The sequence below is a fragment of the Chionomys nivalis genome, chromosome 11 (assembly GCF_950005125.1).
Source record: "Chionomys nivalis chromosome 11, mChiNiv1.1, whole genome shotgun sequence".
NCBI lineage: Eukaryota > Metazoa > Chordata > Mammalia > Rodentia > Cricetidae > Chionomys > Chionomys nivalis.
The window spans coordinates 38,626,795-38,650,980 of record NC_080096.1 but is presented as its reverse complement, the minus strand read 5'-3'; the positions used below and the strand labels follow the sequence as shown (position 1 = coordinate 38,650,980).

The 24,186-nt window shown below is 40.7% G+C and overlaps 1 protein-coding gene across 7 annotated transcripts in view; it reads right to left on the bottom strand.

The window, feature by feature from the left end:
* The window catches only part of Osbpl9 (oxysterol binding protein like 9), a 139,489-nt gene that overhangs the window by 40,089 nt on the left and 75,214 nt on the right, over nt 1–24,186 (bottom strand). For 4 of the 7 annotated variants that reach the window (XM_057783506.1, XM_057783507.1, XM_057783509.1 and 1 more), the window contains exons 5-9: nt 12,923–12,991; nt 7,274–7,369; nt 6,079–6,126; nt 4,701–4,730; nt 3,520–3,570 (exon numbers count right to left, since the gene is read on the bottom strand). In XM_057783506.1, coding sequence (XP_057639489.1) covers nt 3,520–3,570; nt 4,701–4,730; nt 6,079–6,126; nt 7,274–7,369; nt 12,923–12,991 — 294 coding nt within the window. Of the gene's footprint in view, nt 1–3,519; nt 3,571–4,700; nt 4,731–6,078; nt 6,127–7,273; nt 7,370–12,922; nt 12,992–22,533; nt 22,658–24,186 lie in introns of those variants that run through there. The other 3 variants (XM_057783508.1, XM_057783511.1, XM_057783512.1) reach the window with 2 other exon arrangements.

The following is a 24,186-nucleotide window of genomic DNA, read 5'->3' as shown; positions in this document are numbered from 1 at the left end:
CACTGGTGCACTTTCATCTACAAAACCCAGGGTTGGGGATGTAGCCCAGCTTTACAGGAAACCGCAGTGTGGTCCTCAGCACCGCACAACCTGGGAATGTCTGCACACTATTGTAGCCCCAATACTGCCAACACAAAGCACAGGCCCCAAACTCATCCTCAGCTCACTGAGTGTAAGAACAGCCTGAACTACAAGTGACCCTACCTTAAAACAAAAACACAAATTCTAGTACACCAAAACCCGAGCACTCTAACCCTGCATGACAAAATGAACTACTCGGACAACCCCAACTTTTTCATGTGTGCTGCCTTACAGGGAGCTCTAAATCACACTTGTTTGCCTTTTGAGGTGCATGAAATCCACATAAGCACACAGCCTCTTTAATGCTTCATCATCCATCATAAGCTGTAGATAGTTGGTCTCTTACTTTGCATAGCTGATCAGATTAGCTACAGAAGAGTGTTTAGTCTCCCTGCACCGGAGACTCTACTGAACTCAAAAGGACTTGGGAAAAGGGCCCTGTTGCCCCACACAAATCACAGCATGAGTGCCACATGCAAGGGCTGTTTCTAACTTGTTTGAACACATGACCATGACTAAGTTCTGGAAATATGTCACTAAAATAAGCATGTGTACTTTATGATTTGGGGTAACTTTTGACTAGAATTATGAACTCCAGTATTTTTTTAAAATATTTTTATGGTTTATTTAACTTTATCTTATGTGCACTGGTGTGAAGGTGTCAGACCCACCCCCTAGAACTGGATCTTCAGACAGTTGTGAGCTGCCATGTGGGTGCTGGGAATTGAACCCAGGTCCTCTGGAAGAGCAGTCAGTGCTCTTAACCACTGAGCCATCTCTCCAGCCCAAACTTCAGTATTTGTAAACCATTCATACTTTTTTTTAAAAAAATTAAAGATTAAATACATTCTACACTGCCCTAATAAGGCAAAGTCTTAATTATATACCCACATAAATTCTAACTTATAATTCAAGTCTTATGAGATCCAGCAAATGTGGCTGTGAAGATAGAAAATTCACATTAAAAAAAGAATGAATTTGGATTCTTTACTCGTACTATAACAAAAATCAAGGTGCAACACTGCCACAAACTTAGAGAAAATAAAAAACATACAAGTAAAATCTTCATGATCACAGACAGCAGAAAATCTAAATGGAAAGCCACAGAAAGGGGCTAGAGTAATGGCTAATGGGATGGAGAGAAGACTCAGTGGTTAAGAGCACCGACTGCTCCTCCAGAGGACCTGGGTTCAATTCCCAGCACCCACATGGCAGCTAACAACAGTCTCTAACTCTAAGATCTGTCACCCTCACACAGACATACATGCAGGTAAAATACCAATGCAAATGAAATAAAAGTAAATAAAATATTAAGAAAAAATATAGAAAGGCTTTGAGAGGACAAAAAGAAAGAGCAGGTGGTAGGCCGAGAAAGGATCCCTCAACAGAAGCTAAAAAGGCTAGAGCCTTAATCTCTAACACCCAGAATGGTAAGAAAATTAATTTTGGTTAAGCCATCTAGTTTCTATGATATTTTGTTATAAAAGCCTACGTTGATAAAGGCAGGTGACAAGTGAGTCCTTGAGGAGACAATATGCTCTCACAGAGAAAATAAATGTCAGTAAGCACAATACATCATGTGGCTGTGACCAGTGATGCAGGGTTAGGAAGAAAAAGAAACTGGTGTGACATGGAGATTGTTCAGATAGTCAAGACCTTTCATGTGGCAGAAACTGGAGCAAAATGAGGGAAGAGACCATCCTGGAGAACATCTGTGAGAGGAGCCACCCAACAGAAGCAAAGGTCCCTGAAACTGAGAAGAAAGCTGCCTCCCCTGAAGAGAAAATTAAAGGGAAACAGGCCCCCCGTTATCAAACAGTGTGGTCAAGCAGTAGATGAAAGAGAGTGAGGGCTCAAACGCTACGGTGCATAGCGGACATCTCAAGATACCTGAGCAGGCCCCTAAGACAATGGACACAGAAAGGAAGCTTACAGACGCAGAGTCATGTAGGGTGCAGCACGCTTTAAAGCCTTACAACGTGCTCAAACTTCCTGCTGGGACTGATTAAAGTGACTCCAGAGTACCACCACTGAAAAGTAGATCTGTCAACCTAGACTAACACATTCAGCTGTGGGAACTAGTAAAAAGAAACGGAATAATCTGAACTGTAATACAGTTCAAAGACAGAGAACATCAAAAATACTCCTGATGAGGACCAGCAAGACAGTTCAGCAGGCAAAGGTTCTTAACACCAAGGCTGAAGACCAAATCCCCATGACAGCAGACTGCATCAACACAGGCTGGCTCTGACTGCTACACACAATGAATGTATCATGTAATAAACGTTCTCTAATGAGGAACTAAGAAGTAGCCGCTGAGCCAAGAAAAGGCTACACTCCAAGTAAGCTATCTGTCTGAATATTTAATGTCCTTCAGAGACTCCCCAGGCTGGCCAGCAAGTCTAAGCTGCATTTCTTCCGCCACCATACTAGATATGCTTTTGGATGAGAGTGTAATTCTTCCCTCTCTGTCCCCCCCCCATATCTGCAGGTGCTCTCCACACAGTCACGTAAATTTAGATCCAGAAAAACTAAACAAAACCTTAGCCTGAATTTTGCCTCCAGCCCTGCCCTATGCTACTGTGTCACTAACAATGTGAGGGAAAACAAGATTCTAACCCTGGGCAAACAAAACCATGTGAGCAAGTAAAACACACCACTGAGTATTTTCCAACCTCCCTGCCAAGCTGCCACCTACCTACTGCTACCCACTAGCTACAGGCACACAACGGCAAGCATAATGGTGAATGCAAGGCTTATTCTCAAACCTACTTCTCTCTAAAAATCCCAGGACCAAAAAAAAAAAAAGCTTTCATAAAAGTGGGTATACATTAGTATTTAGCCCAAAATAATTCATTACCCATTTTGTTCCATGGATAACAACAATTAATGACTGGTTTACCAATGTAGTTCAGTATCCTCTCCTCCTCAAAAACAAACAAAATACACCAATTTCAAAAATGTATCTATTATACTCTATAATGTACAAGAAAACAGCTGTGGTAAAGCTTAACTCTTGATTTCTAAGAAAAAAATTATGTAAAAGATTTAACAAAATATAGCCTTCTATTCCAAGCTGCAGCTGTGGTTAAAGCAAAGAATACGTGTGCTCTTTAAACATGCTCCCTTATTTCCTACCCAAAGAATAGGGTCTTTAAACATACTACCTTACTTCCTAGCCAAAGAATGCACTCTTTAAACATGCTCCCTTACTTCCTAGCCACAATGAAAAATTTTACCAGAAGACAGGTATGTGTGTGTGTGTGTGTGAAAACATGCAAACATAGTAATTGTTTAACAAATTATAGAGTTCCACAATTCTGTTTACTGTTGAAAAGTAATGTTTCAGAACTAAGTTTGTATATACTAAGGAAAAATTCCAATACAATTTCTTAAATTATAAACTTTGAAAGGAAATAAAAAGTAAAGTTTACTTACTTTAGCAATCTGTAGCAACACAATGCAGTGCTTAATTGACTCTACCATGCTCTATAAAGACAAAACACTGATTTTAGGGTCTTGTTGCAAATAAAATAGTTATATGATATTAGAACTTAAAATAGTCTTAAAAATCAGTTCAAATATACAAAGGAGTAAAGTCTTTACATTAAATACACTTTTCTATGTATATGGTGAGTTCTAATTTGATGACAGTGTGACAAGCTACTTATTAGCAATTCTATGATTTACTAAGGAAGATCACACTATCATTTATACCAAATAATATCTACTATTTTTCTCTCAAAGAGAAAGTATGCGAGTCTGAGTTTGATTAGCCTTCAATTGTTTAGATCAACAGTAGCAACCCCAATGTCTTGCCTAAAGCAAGACACGGGGCAGAATCTGGTCAGAATACTCAGATCTGAAATATTATTTTGCCTATTTTAAAAATACTTTTATCAAGATACAAATATCATTAGTAACATCATATTAAATAAGATCAAAGGCCAGTGCATTAAGGAAACTCAAATCTTACTGCATTTTCAAGAGGAGAGTATGTACAGATTGAGTATCCCTCATCCTCCAAGTTCCAATTCACAATTTCAGGTGTCAGGAAGTCAAACTGCAAGCATCAGCTGCAAGAAACTTAAATGGATCTTGAGTTCAGACTTGAGTCCCCTCCTCTATTTATCTTATATTATGCATGTGTAAACGATCTATTAGAGATACTTCCAGTGCCAAGTATCTCATATATGAGATACCATTTTTTTCTTTTTCCTTTTTTTTTTCTTTTCTTTTTTTCTTTTCTTTTTCTTTTTCTTTTTTTTTTTTTTGGTTGTTGTTGTTGTTGAGATAGGGTCTCAAAAATGAGATCACTATGTAACTGAGGCTGGCCTTTTTACTCCTAATCCGTGCTTGGATCACAGGTATGTGCTACCATGTTGAACAACAGCCTCCTATGCATGGAGGATACTTTTATCCCAAGATACCACTGAAGTTAAGACCAGAAACAAATAAAATGGTACATCAGATTAATTTCAACCACAGGGATAACAAATTCTTGGCCAATGACTTGATTCTTAAACACCCTCATAAAAATCCACAGAAACTAAGACACTGTTTGTTCTTATTAATAACAGCAGGTTCTAAATTAAAGTCAGAGTTTAGTAATAACTTACATTTGTTGTGTCTTTGAGAGTTTCAACTTTCTGTGAAAAATAAATTTTATAAAATAGAAATAAAGAAAATCACAAAGAGGTGCATATTGTTATTTTCGGGGATTAGGCATTTGAAGGGTTTTTCACTTACACTATTCCAAGTTAGTGTAATTAAGTTAGGAAAGAAATAGTTTTTGTTATATATTTTAGTCTAAATCCAATATTTAAATGTAAAATTCCAAATATTTTATGGATAAATACTCATAAAATTCATGCACTTCAAGACTTGTAAGAAAGTATAAAACATTCTTATATCTTTCTGGAAAACAGATTTTATATTTATTATAGACTTCATGATTTTTCAAAAAAAGTTTCCTAAAATGTCATTTAAATAAACTAGAAATAAATTCCAAAACTAAGAATTAATGGAAGGTGAGTTAGAACATGAACTTATATTATTATTAAGTGTAGCTGACCAAACTGTAGGGCCACTGCCAGCAAGAAAGCAAAACAACAATAAAAATGCTGCACCAGGAACAGCGCAAGAAAAGAGAAGACAAAGCACCTATGAGCCCCACAAACACCCAGGAAAACCAAACTGAAGGCCTGGAGGCCGCAATGCAAGCACTGGCTCTCCCTGTCTCATGCTCTTTCTGAGCAGTTCTCTCCCTGAAGTGACCACACAGAAACAGTAACTTTCTTTTTGTTTTGTTGTTTGTTTTTTAAGACAGGGTCTCACTATGTAGCTCTGAATGTCTTGGAGCAAACTATGTAGAACAGGCTGGCCTTGAACACAGATCTGTCCGCCTCTCTGCCTTCCAAGTACTTGGATTAACGGCATGTGCCTGGTCCCAAGCCCTAGAAATTTAATACCTTTCTACCTTATATGTAAAGAACTTACTCCCAAACATCTAATACTTGCAAAACAGAATTATATTAAAAACCTGAATATTATCCTTTTATTTAATTATTAAGCTGCAACTGAAAATTTACCAGAAAACACCACTTGAGGGAACATTACAATAATACATAGTAGATCAGTGATATTGTTTCTGGTGGGTTGGTAGATTTGGCTTTTTGCTATTGTTTTTTGTTTTGAGATGGGGGTCTCACTATGTAGTCCTCACAAAGCTTAATGTGCTGGGATTAAAGACATGTGCCACCATGCCTCATCCATTTTGTCTTGTTTTATATAGAATCTTGCTAGGTAGTGCAAGCTGGCCATGAACTCCTGATCTCTCTGCCTCAGCCTCCCCAGAGCTGGGATTCTAAGTATGCCTTAGCCCCCCCCCACCCGTTTCAACAATATTAACATGATAAAACTGATGTATTTCCATTACTTTTTCAAAACATTTTTGAATTTTAAAAAATTAAGTAAAATTATGGTTACAGAAATTACCTTTCTCTGTTCATCATCTTTACAATTCTGAAGCTTGTCATCAAAAAGCTACAAGGTATGAAAAAGACACTTTTAGTATCAAGATATTTATTACACTGTGTAGACTTATCAAACAGAAAAGTAAACCTTAGTTCCTAAATATTTCTGCTGTGGCTAACATACACATAAATTATTTCTAGGCTCTGTATCAAATCTCATTCTTCTATGAGAATGCCTGTGAACTGCTAAGACCAAATGCCATGGTAGAATTACAGGAAGAAAGTGATTCTTGCCTGTGTTTGCAATTCATGTGTGCGTGTGTACCTATGGAGGCAGAGGAGCATGTCCAGGGTCTTCCTCTCCCGCTCCCCACTTTGCTCTGTGAGACAGGAACTCTCACTGAACCTGTTCTGGGCAGGCTAGCTGGTCAGCAAGCTCCCAGGATCTGCCTGTCTCCATTCTGCACATTTTATGTGGAGACCAGAGAACACTGAGTGTCTTCATCATTTTCTAACTTATTTCTGGAGACACAGTGTCTGCCTCAACGAATGTGGAGCTCTCACTTGACTTGATGGTGCCCAGAAGCTTGTGGTATCACCCATGCTGGTGTACAGACATGTGCTGCTGTGCCCAGTGTTTCTATGAGAACTGGGAAACCAAACTCAGACCTCATGCCTGCACATCAAGCACTGAGCCATCTCCCCAGCACCTCCACAAGACTTTTTATTGTTTGTTTTGAAAACAGGGTCTTACTCTATAAGCTAGGCTGGCCAGGAAATATGTAGCATACTATATAGTTACTCTCAAATAGGTGATCCTCCTACTTCAGCCTGAGGGTTAGGATTATAGACACTAGACCCACAAAACTTGCAGTAAATAGAAATATTTATTTAAATTCAAAGTTTTTTTCTGCTTTGTTTTCTAAGTTAATGGGTTTCTTTTTCTACCTATGACCTATCATTTTAATTCAAAAAGTCACCCCCAAAAAAATGAAAGGGAGGAGGAACCCAAGATCTCAGCGACATCCTATTTACCTTTTCCTCAATAATCAAAGAGTATAGAACACACATTTTATCAATATAACTAGAGGAAAAGATCCTACTTTTAAGGAGTTATCAGTTTTAAAGATTGCTGGAAACCGTGAGGGATGTAAATTACCCTCAAGTAACTTTGAAGTCCAGCTTAGCAACGTTTATGTCAGAACAGCATGCCATACCTTTAATTGTTCTATCAAGATCTGCAGGTAAGCGTCAGCCTCTGTGAGTTTCTTATCAAAGTCTTGGACACTAGGAACAAATCCTGAATCCAAACCCTAGAGGAAAACAAAGTGAATGATCTGGCAGTGCCCAAGCCACACATATTATTACAGGAAACGCTTCGTCCTTCACGAATGCGTAATTTCAACTTTCAAAACATTCAGTCCATTTACACAAATGAGTTTATTTAAGTTAACAAAATTTCCCGAGACAAGTACTGCATCAACCTTCCACTCAGTAATACATGCACTGCAGTTGCTCTGAGAGAGGGTTGGTGCCCCACCCTCAAAATCACCCCCCCCCCACACGACTGGCTCCCTTTCCACCAGAGTCACAGTCATTTAGTATAAAATATAATATAATAAGAAATAGAAAACCTCCTAGGCTATTTCCTATTTCCTCCCATTGTTTTCCTGTCCCAAGAATCATGTTTGTTTGTTTCTTTAGAGGGAGGGGCTCAATGTGTGTGCACCATGCAGGTTTTCCGAGACAAGATTTCTGTGGAACAGTCCTGGCTGTCCTGGAACTCTGTATACCAGGCAGGCCTCAAACTCATAGACTGCCTCTGCCTCCTGAATGCTGGGATTACAGATACGTAACCCATCCCATCAGCTCAGAAATTTTCCACCCTCTTTTTTCCTTATTAAATTTTTTTTTTTTTAGAGAAAGCTGAGCACAGTGGCTCACCACATCAACAGTCTCATCACTGGGAAGGCTAAGACAGGAGAACTGTAAATTTACAACTAGCCTGGGTTATAGTCTCACAGCCTTTTCTAAGTGCAACTGCTGATTCTTCTCACCTTATCAAGTTCCCTATTCACTTTCAGCCTTGGCGTGAACACTACACTCTGGACAGGGTGTAAATTATTTATCTAGATGCCTCTCTTCTTCCTCAGTTTAAAAGTACAGCAATGGCATATCCTACTTTTTGTACATCTGCATCTCAATACACTTTTTGTTCTGACTGTTCAAAAGAAATTTTGAGCTCTTAATTATCTCTGACTACAAGAACGAATCGTAAAAGGTTAAGCACTGGGAGAGAACCACATTCCCAGCCCCTGGTATCTACCTGCACACCTAGCTGTCCTGTCCTGAGGAACTACCACCATCGACTTCTAAGCCAACCAGAAAACTGTACTAAATGGGTGACAGATGGTGTAGCCCAGCAAACTCAGCTGTTCCCAGTCTTCTGCCTTTGGCCAACGCACACTGCTTGTTTGTATACTCTCCACTTGAGTGAGCCGACAGTGGAGCTCTCTGTATCATAGCAACATCCCAGCTGGGCACAAGGACCCCCAGCTCGCCCCACTGCTGCCCTCCGCAACATCCCAGCTGGGCACAAGGACCCCCAGCTCGCCCCGCCCCACTCCTGCCCTCCGCCTCTGTCGACTGAAACACCATCACGTTACTACTTACTATTTACTGATGCTCTTCTCAAACTACAGTTGACATTCTCACACGAAATGTTAAAAATTTTAAAAATTACAGCCTGTCATGACCATTGGAAAGCCAGTTATCTTGTAATTACTTTCTTTTTCAAATTTAAAGCTAATAAATCTTGCCGTATTTGCTTTTTTACACGCATGTAAAGAAACTAATTGAAGAAAAATCCCTTCCCAGTAAGTGATATATATGAAAACAATGTTTAAGAAAAATTATAATCAATGTATTCACAATCCATATAATAACAAAATTATATTCACATTCTTTTGGGTTTTGTTTGTTTTGACACAGGGTCTCGCTATGTAGCCCTGAATGGCCTGGAACTCACAGAGACCTGCCTGTGCATGCCTCCAAAGTGCTGGGATTAACCATGTTGGGCCACCACACCCAGCTAGACACTTCTTCATTTTTAAAAAATATCCCAGAGAACTTCATATTAGAAATGTTTGCTAAGCAAAGTGGAGTTAAGACATCACATTTCACAGAAGGGACAGTGCCTTCTGAGACTTAAGATACCACAGGAAAATCGAATGCCTGGCTTAGTTTTTGCTTAATTTCAAGAGTAATACAGCATAACTAGCAGTGGTTTAACTATCAAGAGCCAGCTACCATCAGTTAAACACACTGCTCTTACTCAGTAGTTAGGAGAGACCAGTGACACATCCAGAGTGAACAGACGGCAAGGGGGAGAAAGGAAAGGAGATCGTCAAGGACTTTGCTCTTCTAAGCTCTTTTAGAACTATCACTGTCAGGAAATTAATAGCGCTTTTTAAATAAATCAGTTAGTGAAACTCTTCTACAGAAGAGAAACACATTATTTAAACTTAAGTCTGAACCCCACCTCAATTAATTCTTCAGAAATAATCCTTTGTTGTTTCTTGAATCTATGACCTCACTAGGCTCTCTTCTCAATCCCGCAGACGCTCGTGCACAAGTTCCCTTCACCAACAGAATAAACCCCGGGCTTCATAACCTCACGGTATGGAAGGCTTATGGGGAGGTTTGTAATGGTGGTCATCAGCCTAAAACCACGGAACTGGTCTAACTTCTCTGCACAGCAATACGAAAATTGTAGGTTGCTTTAAAAGGAATTCTACAGAGTTAGCTTATCTACAACCAATTAAATAATATGTACGGATTTATCAGGAGCATGGACAGGCAGGTGGCAATGATGACACCTTTCTTAAAATCACTAAGTGCACTGAAATTACCCCCAGTTTCCCCATCAGCCACCACCTCTATCTTCCCATTCAGACATTAGAAATGATGTGGCTGGGGGCTGGAGAGATGGCTCAGCAGTTAAGAGCATTGCCTGCTCTTCCAAAGGTCCTGAGTTCAATTCCCAGCAACCACATAGTGGCTTACAACCATCTGTAATGAGATCTGGTGCCCTCTTCTGGCCTGCAGACATACATGTAGACAGAATATTGTATACATAATTAATAAATAAATAAATAGATTTCAAAAGAAAAACAAACACACACAAAAAAATAAGTGATGTGGCTGAGTTGTCTTGTCTCTATCTCATGGAATGACAAGAGACTTTTAAAATTTCTGATTACATTTTGTAGTATAAAAATAAAATTATAGCCAGGCGGTGGTGGCGCACGCCTTTAATCCCAGCACTCGGGAGGCAGAGGCAGGTGGATCTCTGTGAGTTCAAGGCCAGCCTGGTCTACAAAGGGAGTTCCAGGACAGGCGCCAAAGCTACAGAGAAACCCTGTCTCGAAAAAACCAAAAAAAATAAAATAAAATTATAAAACTTGAATTTTTATTTTTTAAAAAAAGGTTGAAGAACTGGCTCAGAAGTTCAGAGCACTCGCTGTTCTTGCAGAGGGCCATAGTTCAGGTCCCAGGGTCCACAGAGTGGCTCACAACTTCATGTAACTCCAGTTCCTGGTGATCTAATGCCCTCTTCTGGCCTCCACAAGCACTGTATGCACACGAACCCACACAGGCACACACACATGCACGCACATGAAAAACAAAACAAAAAAAAACATTAAAAATTGTATTATATACCTGTTGTTCTTTCCAGCCAATATTCATAACAGTGAGACATTACACTTATTCATATTGGTCCTTTTAACTTTAAAAGATACTTTTATTTATTGTGCGCACACACACGCACGCACGCACGCACGCATGCATGCAGGTACACATGGTACTACACATGTATGGATGCCAGTGGGCACCCTGTAGGAGTCAGTTCTGTTCCTTCTTCAAGTGGATTCTGGGAAATGGAATCCATCATCATGTTGTGCATCGGGGGCCTTTTACCCAGTGAGCCATCCTGCTAACGCTGCAGACTTCTTTTTAAATAAGACTAAGAACACAGACCTTCCCCAGGCTGAGGGTGGTCTGTCTTCCTTTGGAAAGAACTGCAAGCAGGGCAGACCTTTAAAAACGGTGCTATTGCACCTGCTAGAGAGCAGACTGGAAGTAAAACAGACACATTTCTCAGTTCTCTGCACCTGCTCTATCGAACACTGAGCGCATGACTCTGACTTCTCTGAAGAGAGACACAAAAGACAGGCGCTGTGCCATTCCTTCATCAAGCACCCCTCGGGGCTGTCGCAGTGCTAGATGAATGCATGTGGCATCTGCACCAAATGTCCACTGCTGCTCCCCATGCTCCTTTTGGATTTCTGTTCTCTGCTCCCTCTTTCCTTTCTTCTCTTGTCTATGTCCTTCTGCAATAACTGAAATGATCATATTGCAGTGCTGGCAATCAGGACCTTGCTGCTCTCTGGCTTACAATATTGAAGTACCACAGTTCTATTATTTGTCAGTCTGGATAGAATTGCACTTTACATTTTAACTAAAAGTCCATAGTCCCAGCATTTAGAAGGAAGATCAAGAGTTCTAAGCAGCCAGACTTCTCTAAAAACACTAAAATTTTAAAAAGATTTAAAGCAGTGATAGAAAAACAAACACAAAATGGTCTATGATATAACAAGAAAAATGAATCTTCTAATTTCTAATATACAGGACTAGCTTGATATTCTCAGGGGACACCTAAAAACTAACAGGCCAGCAAATTAAATTAAATGAATTCCTATTAACAATTTTAGGTGGGACATTAAATACACAGCAATATGTTTCGTCCAAATTAAAAAGAGCATTACAAGGGTCACCTTAAACCCCGAGAAACATGCAAATCATAGCCTGCTTTGGGACTCTGCTAGTAAGACTTTCGAGGCAGGCAGGAAAGGTTTTAGAGCAACTCCTGATCACAGTGACAGACCAATGAACAAAGGTCAGAGCTACTGAAGGCGGCTTAAGGTATTCTTGACCAGAATCAGAAATTAAGAAACTTATGGGTAGGTAGGTGGTGGTGGTGGCGCACGCCTTTAATCCTAGCACTAGGAGGCCGAGGCAGTCAGATCTCTTGAGTTTGAGGCTAGCCTGGTGTACAGAGCAAGTTCCTGGACAGCCAGGCTACCCAGAAAAAATGTGTAGTGGGACATCCCCACCCAAAAAAGAAAAGAAACTTATGGGTAACTTGAGGAACTAAGAATAACACTGAATAGGAGACTGAGTAATAACACAAAAGAATGTGAAAAATAATACAGTTTCGATCAGTCTTATTTCTTAATGAAAACTTGAAGGATTGAGTTTGCTATGCAGCATTTTTTTTAAACAGAACAAAATAATTTACAATAAAAAAAAATGTACTCCCTAAAAAGGAAAAGGAAGCTATATGTGAGTGCACACACCTAGAATCCCAGCATCTGATAGGTGGAAGCAGGAAGTTCATAAGTTCAAAGCTAGCCCGAGTTATAGTAACTCCTGCCTTAAAACAAATTAATTTATTTAAAAGGAAAAATATATTTTAAATAAATTATTTATGTCTTCAGAGAAAGTTCGAAATGATAGAGAGCAAGTCATTGGCAGTAGAACTATAACGAAAATATAGCTTAAAATATTAACAAAGGAAAATTCAAAGAAAATACACCTAATGAAAAGTAAGAAAGAATATGGACAAACAGGCATTTTATTAGCAAAACAAATACTCTAAAAATAATTAATTTTTACACAAATTCCACTTTAATTTAAATAAGAGGACTTGTAACATTTATGCTAACAACTGAGGATGACATGTTTGAGATGACCTGTCACCCAATCAAAGAAGCAGAGGGCATACTTACGATTCAATCACTTACAATTATTTTTGAAAATTCAAGAACTGGAGAGATACCAGAAGACTGGAAAAAAGCAAGTGTGGTACTGATCTTCCATAAAGGTAAGAAAAGAGAGAGTAGAAAGTTACCATGCTGCGAGTCTGACATCAGCAATCAAAGGACTAAGAGAAAACCTGTAACTATACAGAGGAAAATAAGGACATAGCAAGTGACACGTTAAAAACCAAAGAGTCTGCCAAAGTTACTGGTTTTTGTGTTTCTCAAAAAATTAAGTGAGCATATTAAGCTCTTATGGAAATGGCACCATCTTGTCCTCCTATCAGTTCATTAATAACAAAAAAGTATACAAAGAAACAAATTAGTAATTTTCATGTGCCCATGATTCCATGAGGGATACTAATGATATCCTGAAACATTTACAGCCTGACAGAGCAGCCACATCAGCCAAGAACAGGTCTTGGAGCTATGGAGCTGAGGAGTCCTGAAGGCAAGCATTTTATGTATTCTTTTTTGTTTTGTTTTGTTTTTTTTTTTTGTTTTTTGTTTTTCGAGACAGGGTTTCTCTGTGGCTTTGGAGCCTGTCCTGGAACTAGCTCTTGTAGACCAGGCTGGCCTCGAACTCACAGAGATCCGCCTGTCTCTGCCTCCCGAGTGCTGGGATTAAAGGCGTGTGCCAGGGCGCCATCACCGCCCGGCTTCTATGTATTCTTAACTCCAAAGATGTAACAGTCATTTGCCAATTCATCTGGAGACAAGATCATCAATTTTAAACATCCATAAAACTGAGCACAGCGATAAACTTTTTCTTCCACTACACCTTCTTGGAAGACATCTTTCCACGGCTACATATGGCTTCAAATCAGTTTCTCTCACACTGCTGCTATTGGTTTCTTACCAAATCCTTCAAGGCACCCCAAGAATGCCATAAAAAGTCTTTTCTGAACAATTCTAAGTGAACAATACTGACACTATAGATTCACCATGAATAAGACATATTGAATTTTTTCAGAGTACTATACTATAAAGTCTGTTAAATACTTCTTATTTTATCTCAATTTATTATGACACTGTAAATAGTTATAGGCAAAGCTCAGTCCCAGAATCCCAGCACGTGGGGGGTTGAGGCAGGAAGACAGCTGAAAGTACAAGGCTAGCCTGGACTACAAAGTCTTGTCTTACAATAAAAGAGAGAAGAAAGATCATGAGATAGACTAACCCTGAACCTATTTCACAAGTGCTTACTGAACATTCAAATCTTCCAATAGTATTTTTTTTCTTTTTTATTGAAACTAAGTTTTTTTTTTCATACAATATATTCTGATTGCAGCTTCAGCTCCTCCAACTCCTCCAGATAGGATTTTTAATTAGGATTCTAACCCACTCCTCTACCTACAAATACTACTACATTTTTCTATTAAGTTACAGTACTTTTTGAAAAGAGGAGACATGTAATCTGAAAATCACACAGGGTGGTGATGTAGTGGAAATGAAGCACAAACAAGTGTTAACAGAGCAAGTTCTGAGTCCTGACTCTACAGTTTCCTAACATACTCCCACAGGTGTGCTCAGGCCAGTTCACTGTCCCTGCTTTCATTTCCCTATCAACAGGAAGGGCCACTAATTAATGGTAGCTGTTCAATTTCCTTTCTAGATCTGGAGCCTTGGACAGCCAGAATTCACTTTCTTTAATCCCAAGACCTACACAGTACTTCACAGATAAGTCATGCTGATGGATTTTAAAAAGAGAAAAAAGACTGACGAATAATACTATAAGCCATGTGCAGTTTTTCTTGGGAATAAACAACCAAGAAAAAGGCACAAGCATTAAACTTAACACTCTTTTTGAAAAGAAAACTAACAATAAGTTGATGAAGATAATGGATGGTATAAAAATGGTAAAAGCAGTAACAAAACGTGGCAAAATACAGCCAACAAACAGACCAGAGGAAAACCCTGTATGGATATTCAGAAAACAGTTGGCTATTGTGCCTACAGCACAGAATGTAAGCTGTACTTAGTAACTACTTTGATAGCCAAGAGTCAAAAGAAAGTTTCCCTCCACCAAAGATTATAATGGTTAAACACAACTCTAATCAAACAAACTATTAAAACTGTTTCTATTTTAAAAATTTATACAGGAAATAGTTTAATAGTTAAGTTTTTGTTTTGTTTAAAAAAAGAAAAGTGAATGACAAATTCTAAATTGCTCACCCAGAGATAGGGCAGAAATGGGCTGTTTCACTTAACAGGAGAATCAAGAATTAAGATCAGTACAGATATCAGCACTAAAATTCATGACTGGGCACAACTGCTTAGTTTTTAAGATGAAACTCTCTGCACTCTTCCACTGACAGGACAAAATATAAGCATGTACTCCATAAAGTGATAATGGAACAATTTAGCTGGGCAGTGGAGACTCACGCCTTTAATCCCAGTATTAGGGAGGTAGAGGCAGGCAGATGTCTGAGTGTGAGGCCAGCTTGGTCTACAGAGTGAGTTCCAGGACAGCTAGAGCTACACAAAGAACCCTGTCTCAAAAAAAACCAAAGAAGAGGGAAAATCGTGAAAACCTGAGTTTGCAGGCCTTTATAAACTAATTAGCACTAACTGATTAGCTCACAACATGAGTGACACCCAAACTACACTTAGAAATCCACTGTAGGGAGCTGGAGAGATGGCTCAGCGGTTAAGAGCATTGCCTGCTCTTCCAAAGGTCCTGAGTTCAATTCCCAGCAACCACATGGTGGCTCACAATCATCTGTAATGAGGTCTGGTGCTTGGCCTGCAGGCATTGTATACATAATAAATATTTTAAAAAAAAGAAATCCACTGTAGTTGCACACTGTAAACTGTGTCTTCAAGTTTATACGCCCTCACACTTCCAGCTCCTCCTGAAGTCAAACACAGGGGAAGGCCATGGAATTCTGTCACTTCTTGGGTGGAACTCAGGAAATGGGGGCCAAGAGAGATTTGTGTTCACAGTTTTGGCTTGACATGTTTAACTTTTCTAAGTATTTTTTTTTATAAAAACATCAAGGCTTCATGGAAAAATATTCAGAAATCACAAGTTATACGTATTTTTCAAAAAATTATATGCAAAGTCACCAGGTTTACTCTTTAAAGATTATCTATGAAATCCTAAAATATACCAAAAAAGAGTTGGCATTGCTGAAACTACCCATACCCCATTCCAAGCAAAATGAATCGTAGCCAAATTTATAACATCATTTAAGAGTAAAGTGCCAGGCAGCAAAAAGCCCTGCAAACAGAGACTGTTGACATCCTGGGGGAAAAATGAGCCCCTTAACAAAAAATAAAGCAAGACACTGAGGGCATTCCACGCCCATCCTGCCACCGTGCTCATGACTCGGCTTCTAAGAAAGCAAACTCGAGGTTTGTAAACAGAGGCAACTCGGTTAGCTGGGCTACTTGAAGGCTTTTTATTTTGTTTTTATTATTCTCTTGTGGGAGTATGCCACAGAATGAACGCACACAGAAGACAACTCTTGGGGAGTGGATGCTGTCCCTCCACCTTTATGTGGGTTCCAGGGATTTCAGTCAGGTCAGCAGGCCAGCACAGGCAAGGGCTTTCTTTTACCCTCAAGGCCATTTTTCAAGTTGTCAGTTAGGTTAAGCTATCTCAGCACTTAGGCAAACTGAAACAGAGGAGCAAACATTCTTCCCTGTCCTAGCCTGAGATTACCAACATTCTACCAAATGCAATCGGTTCAGGTAAACTTCCTGGAAGTACGCTCTATGTGTAAGCAGGAGGAAGTAAAATTAACCGTCTAAGTTTATAAGCTGATCATTTAAGCACACACTTCTCCTAACAACTTCTGATTATGCAATGTTTTCTAAACAAACCCACTATGCTCTACTGATATGACCTGACCTCTGCACAGCAAACAAGCTGACAGATTAACACTCAACGAGATCTGCATGATAAACTACTCACACCAAAGGTTTTTAGCTCGCATCAAATGAAACAAAACAACCTTTGAAAGAATGGGTTCCACGGTGTCCTGACAAAATCCCTTAAACTGCATTTGCTAAACTGTCTTTGTATAAGTGATTTCTACTGCCAGGGGATGTCCAGTGGAAGGAATCACATGCTCAGTTTTGCTGAAGTTGCTCAAAGTACACACAAAATTATCCAATTTAAAAAGTTGAAAGTCTACCAAGATAACCCGAATTCGTTGTTCTTTACTGTATTCCCCAAGCTAGTGCTTGGTTTGTGGCAAATGCTGAAGGGGGGAGAAAAAAGACGGTGACTACAGAACCCTTTCAGCATGCTCACCTAACAGTACATGAAGAAGATAAGGAAGCTCCTCTAAATTTCACTCAAACAGCACCTCACTCTTAGTAAAAAAACTGCACAGATGCTGACGTCCGATGCTGACGAGGAATTTTATTACAAAAAGAGGTGACAGGACAAAAGGCAATTATTGCAGCATGGCACGGAAGGTGATCAGGCAGTGACAAATTTCCTTCTCTCACGCCAACTCTTGTCATGAGCACATTTTTACACACACTACTTCTGGGCTTTACAACCCTATGCTACAATGATTATTTATTCACTGGGCAGCTCCTGTGACTACACTCTGTGCTGGACACCCTGGAGATGCCAAGGTGAAACAGACAACTGATCTTGACCTAAGAGTTTCCATCTATTTGAGATCAACATCTGTCTAGAACAGTGGTTTCTCAGCCTATGGGTCACAACCCCTTTGAGGTCAAATGACCTTTACACAGGGGTTATCTAAGACCATTAGAAAACACAGCTGTTTACATTATGAGTCCTAAGACTAGCAAAATTACAGTAACACTGAAAATAATTTTATGGTTGGGGTCACCACAACATGAGGAACTGTATTAAAGGGTCGCAGCTTTAGGAAGGCTGAGAACCACTGGTCTAGAGGATCTGATTTGAACAGAGAATGATGCAATGAGAAAGGCACCAGAAGACTCAGAGGAAAAGAGGGTAAAGAGAGGTTACAAGGAGGAGCATTGGGGAATCCAGGCTCTGGACAGAGGCAGGAGTCTGTATTAGAGTAGTGGGGCTGTGGCTCATCAAATGTCATGTTCAAACTCTTCTTTCATGGCAACTATTCAGGGCTAAGCAAGTCAACTAAAGATTCTGTGGGACTTCAGGAATTAGGGACAGCAAGGAAGCTTTTTCCACCTGAGCCTGAAGAAAGAGCAAGGGCTGGACCCAACAGCAAAGGACAAATGGCTTCAAACAGAGAGGGGCAGGAGCAGTGACACTTACTCTTGTTCCCTTCTTCAATCTCCTGTCACTGTCTCAATAAAGAGCCTGTAACACTGCTCCCTGGGCACACAAAGAGAACAGGGAATGATTCTAGGAGAAGGGAGAGCACAGCAAACACAGACTGACTTCAAAGGAAACAAAATTAGCGGCTGAATCAAGAAAATTCCTAGAGCTTGAGCGGCCAGGTGAGCAATGGGTAGAGATGTGCCAAGAGCACCAGGAAACATCCTGGACTTAGGCTCAATCCCTACTTATTACAGACTTGGTAAATCACTTGGTTTCTGGAAGACACCTTCCATTATAAAAGGTGGTGGTGAGAGGTGGGGGAGAACGACCATCAATTAGATTTTAGGCTTCCTTCCTTCCTGTTCTAGGATTTCCTGAAGCAAATGCATCCAGGTTAATGACGGTTCATGCAGAGAGTAAAAGCTCCATCACACTGGGAGGATCTACGGCTCATTCATTTACATAAAAACAGGAAGTTGCAGTTTCCAACTATACAAGGGAGTCTGACAAAGAATACTAAAACTCAAGTGACCTATTGTTCCTTCCTTGTAACCTTGAATCTTACGCAAGCAGAGTTTAAAACAAGCTCTAGAATACCAAGAATGCAAAGAAAGAGTAAGCAACTCAGCCGAAGATTCACATACTAGAAAAACAAAACGAGCTGTAGTCCATATAATACGGCCAAGTTCTTTAAATTGTCCCCAGAAATGTCAATACTGTCACCCTCTTCTCTCTCTCTCTCTCTCTCTCTCTCTCTCTCTCTCTCTCTCTCTCTCACACACACACACACACACAGAGAGAGAGAGAGAGAGAGAGAGAGAGAGAGAGAGAGAGAAAGAGAGAGAGAAAGAGAGAGAGAACAAAAATTACCATTCATGTCAAAAACATGTCCTGACTCTATTATGACCAGGTGCGTATTAGGATTGCCAAAGGGCTTCTTTAAGGATAATGGACGAAACAGTAAATAGAACCTAGCATTACCCAACCAATATTAAACTAAAATTTCACCCCTTCCTAAGTTCCCTTGACTGCTCTAGCCAATAACATGCTTTGTCCCATGATACTGTGCACCCAAACCAATCTGTGTTAGTATTGCTATTGGTATTATTTCAACTACATCAGAAGTCATACAGAAGTCACATAGATACAGAATCTGCTCGCCACCCCAGCACTGTTTCTAAACATTTTCTCCAATTCCCTGTGATACTTGTAAGTAATCAGTTCAGTCTAGTGATCTAAGATATATTTTAATTCACGGGAAAAGGAAATCTAGTTCCAATACAACTGAGTAAAAGGTTTGTATGTTTAGGTTATTATAATGGTTCATATTTGGATCATTTATGTCAGGCCCAAAGGAAACTCCATTTGCCCAAATTCTGCTGGTTAGACAAAAGCCAACATTCCTCAGAAATTTATGAAGCTAGTTTCCTTCTACCAAAGGAGGAGTCATTTCCCCTAACACCAGTAGAAGGGACAAATGCTGTGTGTGGTGCCTATTAGCATACCCGAACACATGCTCACTTCTAAGCTCCCTCAGTATCACAAGTAACTGTTATACACGCCAGGGTCCATGCTAACATCCTAGCTTTTCCCACACGCACACACCCTAAACTTCCTCCAGCTCAGGGGCTTCCTTCCCTCAGCTTTTCTCCTCACATCCCTGCTATGTCAACTATGCACTCTCTTGGTTCTTTCTGTCTTTGTCTCTTGCTCTCCTCTGCACCCTGCTCTGCTCTTGCTCCTCTCATGGCGATGTCTAATACACTGGCCATGTCCAGTCCACTACTTTCTCTCTCTGCTCTAAAATGTTCCAGAAGCCTCTGGCTATTTTCCCCCCACATATTCAATAAAAACCCTCCCCTTAACCATACCATGAGTGGTCGTGTCGTCAGTTTATACAACTTACCCATTGCTAAACACCTACGATGTTCTACTGGGGCTCAGAAAGCCAAACCCCAATATGGCACTTGTGAATGCTGCACCCCTGAAATGAAGGACACCAGAAGGGCTTAGAAGCAGCCTCTGAATTCCTAGTGCTCCCCTTTCCTCCCAAGCAGCTGGAGAAGCTACAACTCCTTTACTCACAGCCAGCCTTAAGAACCAGACCCACACTGGGAAGTGGGGATTTCTCTTGTTAACTCGTTTTGTTTATAGGGTACCAGATGTGACCCCATGAGTAAGGAAACATAAGAGACCACTCTACACGGCCAGACACTCTATTGGTGACAAAGTTTAACACAAACCTTGATTTCCAGCAAATTATGGCCTAACAAGAGTCGGAGAGGTGAACAAAAATTTACAGTTAGCAAAGCCATAAGAGCTATGGACAAATTCTGTGACGGCACACAAAGTAATCTCCACTACCTTGCTTTAGGCAACAAGGGGAGGGGACTAGGTACTCAGCACTAGGGTCCAAGACAAAGCTTAACCACCTGAAATGTGGGTGGTAATCAAACAAGAGAGAAGGCAGTGTGAAGAGAAAGAACTGAAGCCAGACATGCTCTGAGGAGAAACCGCTCACAGGGAACACCTTGAGCAGAGCGCCTACAACTGGCTTCAGACACTGTGAGAAGAACTGGCCCTGACTGTGGAGGACCTTAAAGGCATGCCAGGAACAGGGCTAGGAAAGGCACCCGAGACAGAAGCGTGGCAGTGACTCAGTCAGTGTGTTTTTGAGTAAAGAGGATGGCTCACACACTAGGTCAGATTTCCCAAAAGTCTAGCAGAGAGATGATGGTCTCAGAGCAGTATCAAGTCCAGAGATATTAGTATTAAAATCCAAGAGACATTAATATTACAAAGTCTGACAGAGCTTTAGACATGGAGAGTAAGGTGGATAGAAACAGCTATGAATGGAAATGGCCCTATGGTAGATCTCATTAAAATATTTAAAGAGGGAGACTAGCTTCAGAAATAGCAGTGACTGTTAAATCTTTATTTTAAAAAATTCAAAATATATATATACATTATAGTCCCATAAAACCTTTGCCTTGTAGTGTAAGAATCACTACAATCATCAGACACTTCTCCACAGTGCAGCACCTAGTGATGGAAGTTAACACATCCCAGAGGCCATCCTGGAATATTTTAGAATAAACTTATGATCGTGGATTGCTTTGTCATCATCACTACCTTTCTAAATCAAGAGTGCAAAACACGGGTGTGGTGGTACATGTATGTAATCTCTGCAGGAAGGTCAAGAGTTCAAGTACCAAGACCCTCTTTCAAAAAAGTGTAAACCACACAACTGGCTTTCCAATAAACAGAACACAGTGAGATCACAGAAAACAAATGAATCTACACTGAACTAAATTCCTTGCTGATCTTCAACTTGACTGTGCCCAAAATAGTTTTCAGTCTCTTATTTACTGAGACATGTTTCAAATACAATGTCATCCCTGTCCAAACCAAACTCAGGGTACTCAGGAAACACCCAACTTAAAAAGAATGTTTCTTGTTTAAATTCTCAAACTAAAATTCCATTTTTAGTGATGTATGCCTACTCTGGAGTAGGAAACCATCTGGCTTCTATTTAAGTAATCTCTTGTAGAGATGCACCAAAAATAAAATTTAAAAAATCCCAAGTAAAAGTAAAGGACAAGAAATGTTAGTACTGGTCACTAAAGAGCTCTAGTACTTGTTCCAGCACGGGGGTGTTCTGAAGGATGACTGATGAGTAACTTCATCAGAGTTCCCCTTTTAAGTCGCTGGGAAGGCTTTTTAAACTGCAACACTTTAAGACCCTTCCTAGCGTCCCCAGTTATAGTTATCTGGCATTCAATTTCTTTAAAAACAGCTAACAAGTAAAACAATCTGATCACGGAAAACCAAGTCTTCAAATTAGAAAATGTTCTTTTTCAACCTAATTCTCAATTTCTCCTGATTGGAGCCTTCCAGCTGTATTAATCACAGGCAACTTTCCTCAACTGTGCTAAGGCTGACAACCTAAAACCTTCCTTACAGTTGTTCCCTGAACCCCATAAAACTGTACTGAAGTTTCCAAAACATTTCCAGTAGCTACTTAAAAACAATAACAACCTCCTCCTCACCCACCCACAAACAGCAACATCCATAACTGACACACAAATACAGGACCAGGCACCAGCACAACGCAACAACATCCCAAATTCTACTTGGCCTGCAAGTGAAGATTCTACTGACAGGCGCTGGGTCAGAGCTGAGCTCTAGACGTGAAAGCTCAGCTCTGACTGTTCATTGTGAGTCAACCTTCGAAAGGAGAACCGAGTTCCACAGAGATCTTTCCTAAGCAGGGCAGAGGGTCCCTCCGACGGGTGCCTGGGGGCGTGGGCTTGGGGAAGGCGGCCCCTCGCCCCTGGGACCCGAGGGGTCTACTCACTCTGCAAGCGGCCAGCAGGAGAGCCATTCGCCGCAGACGGCCACCGTCCCAGGGGAGGGGAGGGCCTCCTTCCCCGCCCCGGATGCCCCTCCGCGGCCGGCGCCCCAGCTCAGAGCCGCCGGAGGACGCCTCCCCCGCCCTCCCCCTGCGCCGCGGCCTAGACGCCGCCCCGATTGGCTGGCCCAGGCAAAGAGGCCCCTGGCGATTGGCCACGGGTCACCTGCATGGGAGGTGAGCGGCTGGCGATTGGCGGTTGGCCTCGTTAGGCGTCAAGGCCCAAGGAGCCCAGGCAGCTCAGGACTCCCACCCGCCTACCCTCCCGCCGCGAAATGGGGGGGGGGGGGGGGTGGAGCCAGGGAAACTCGCTTCACCAGCTGGTTCGCCATCACCTTATTTTGGCAGCTCCTGAGCTCAGAAGTTCTATGTTGATTACTGATGGATTTTGCCAGAAAGTTGTTCCTGTCGCTCGAGGAAGGTGGGAGAGGAGGAAGCACTACAGCCTACCAGTAAACAAGAGCTTGGGTGTCTTTTATTTGTCGGTGGAGCGTCCGTGGGCTTGCTGTTTTGACAGCACCGTAAGGAGTGTGGGTGGTTTGTGAAGAACTTGAAGAATCCAAATAGTGTAACTGTGAAGTTCAGGCTTGGAGCACCTGGGCAGAGGCCCAAAACGCAGCAAATCACAAACACCAGTGATCGGCTTATCGATCTGGAAAGCAATCTCCTTTTCTATTTTTCCTTGGTATCTCAACCCTTCTAAGGTTCTATGAAACATCCAATTATTAATTTTGTGGCACACAGTTGAAGAAATACTTGCTACACTCAAACTGTACTGCTGTACTCATTGGTATTTTTAACTGATGTAAATGGTTTCGAAGTTCATTCTGCTTCCCCTTTTATAAGCACAGAATTAGTTCTCTCATGATTTCTATCTTAGTAAATGGAACCACCATATCCACTCTAAATGCAGCAGTCTAACCTAGGGCCTGCCTCCCCTGGTCCCATACTGAAGTCTATCAACCTAGTTCTGTAACTCTCACTTCCAAATGCGCTTTCAATCCCACCTCTCCTCATATCCCAAATAATGGCCCCTCTCGGAGTAATTCTCTTACTACAGTCTTCCTGAATCTACCATGTTCACTCTCAACATAAGAGCCAGAGTGTTATTTCCATAGCATTCTATTACTAATCAAGGAACTTGCTATATAGCTTTGCATGGCAAAAAGGGTTTAACTCAATATTTAACACTGGCCAACACAACAGTTTTATAGTCCTACCTGCATTTTTCAACTTGTACCTCCTGTTTTTCTGCCTTTCACACAAAGGCCCTTTTCAAGCTTCTTTAATTTGCCAAGGACCTTCCAACTTCAGGCACCCTGTGACCACTGCTGTTTCTTTCACACTATCTCCTTGACAACACCTTTGACTCTTAATTTACTTCTCGTCATTTCTAGACAAACAGTGTAAATTCTTCCTATTTTAGATCATCATTAGCCCATGTAACATTTTGTGGAATTTACCACAGCTATAATTTTACTTTATTGAGTTATTTAATAGCTTTTTGAGTCTTAATTCATATGTGATAAAATGTAGTGATTTAGATGAGAATGGCCCCCAAAGGCTAGTATATCTGAACACTTGTTCTCTAGTTGGATC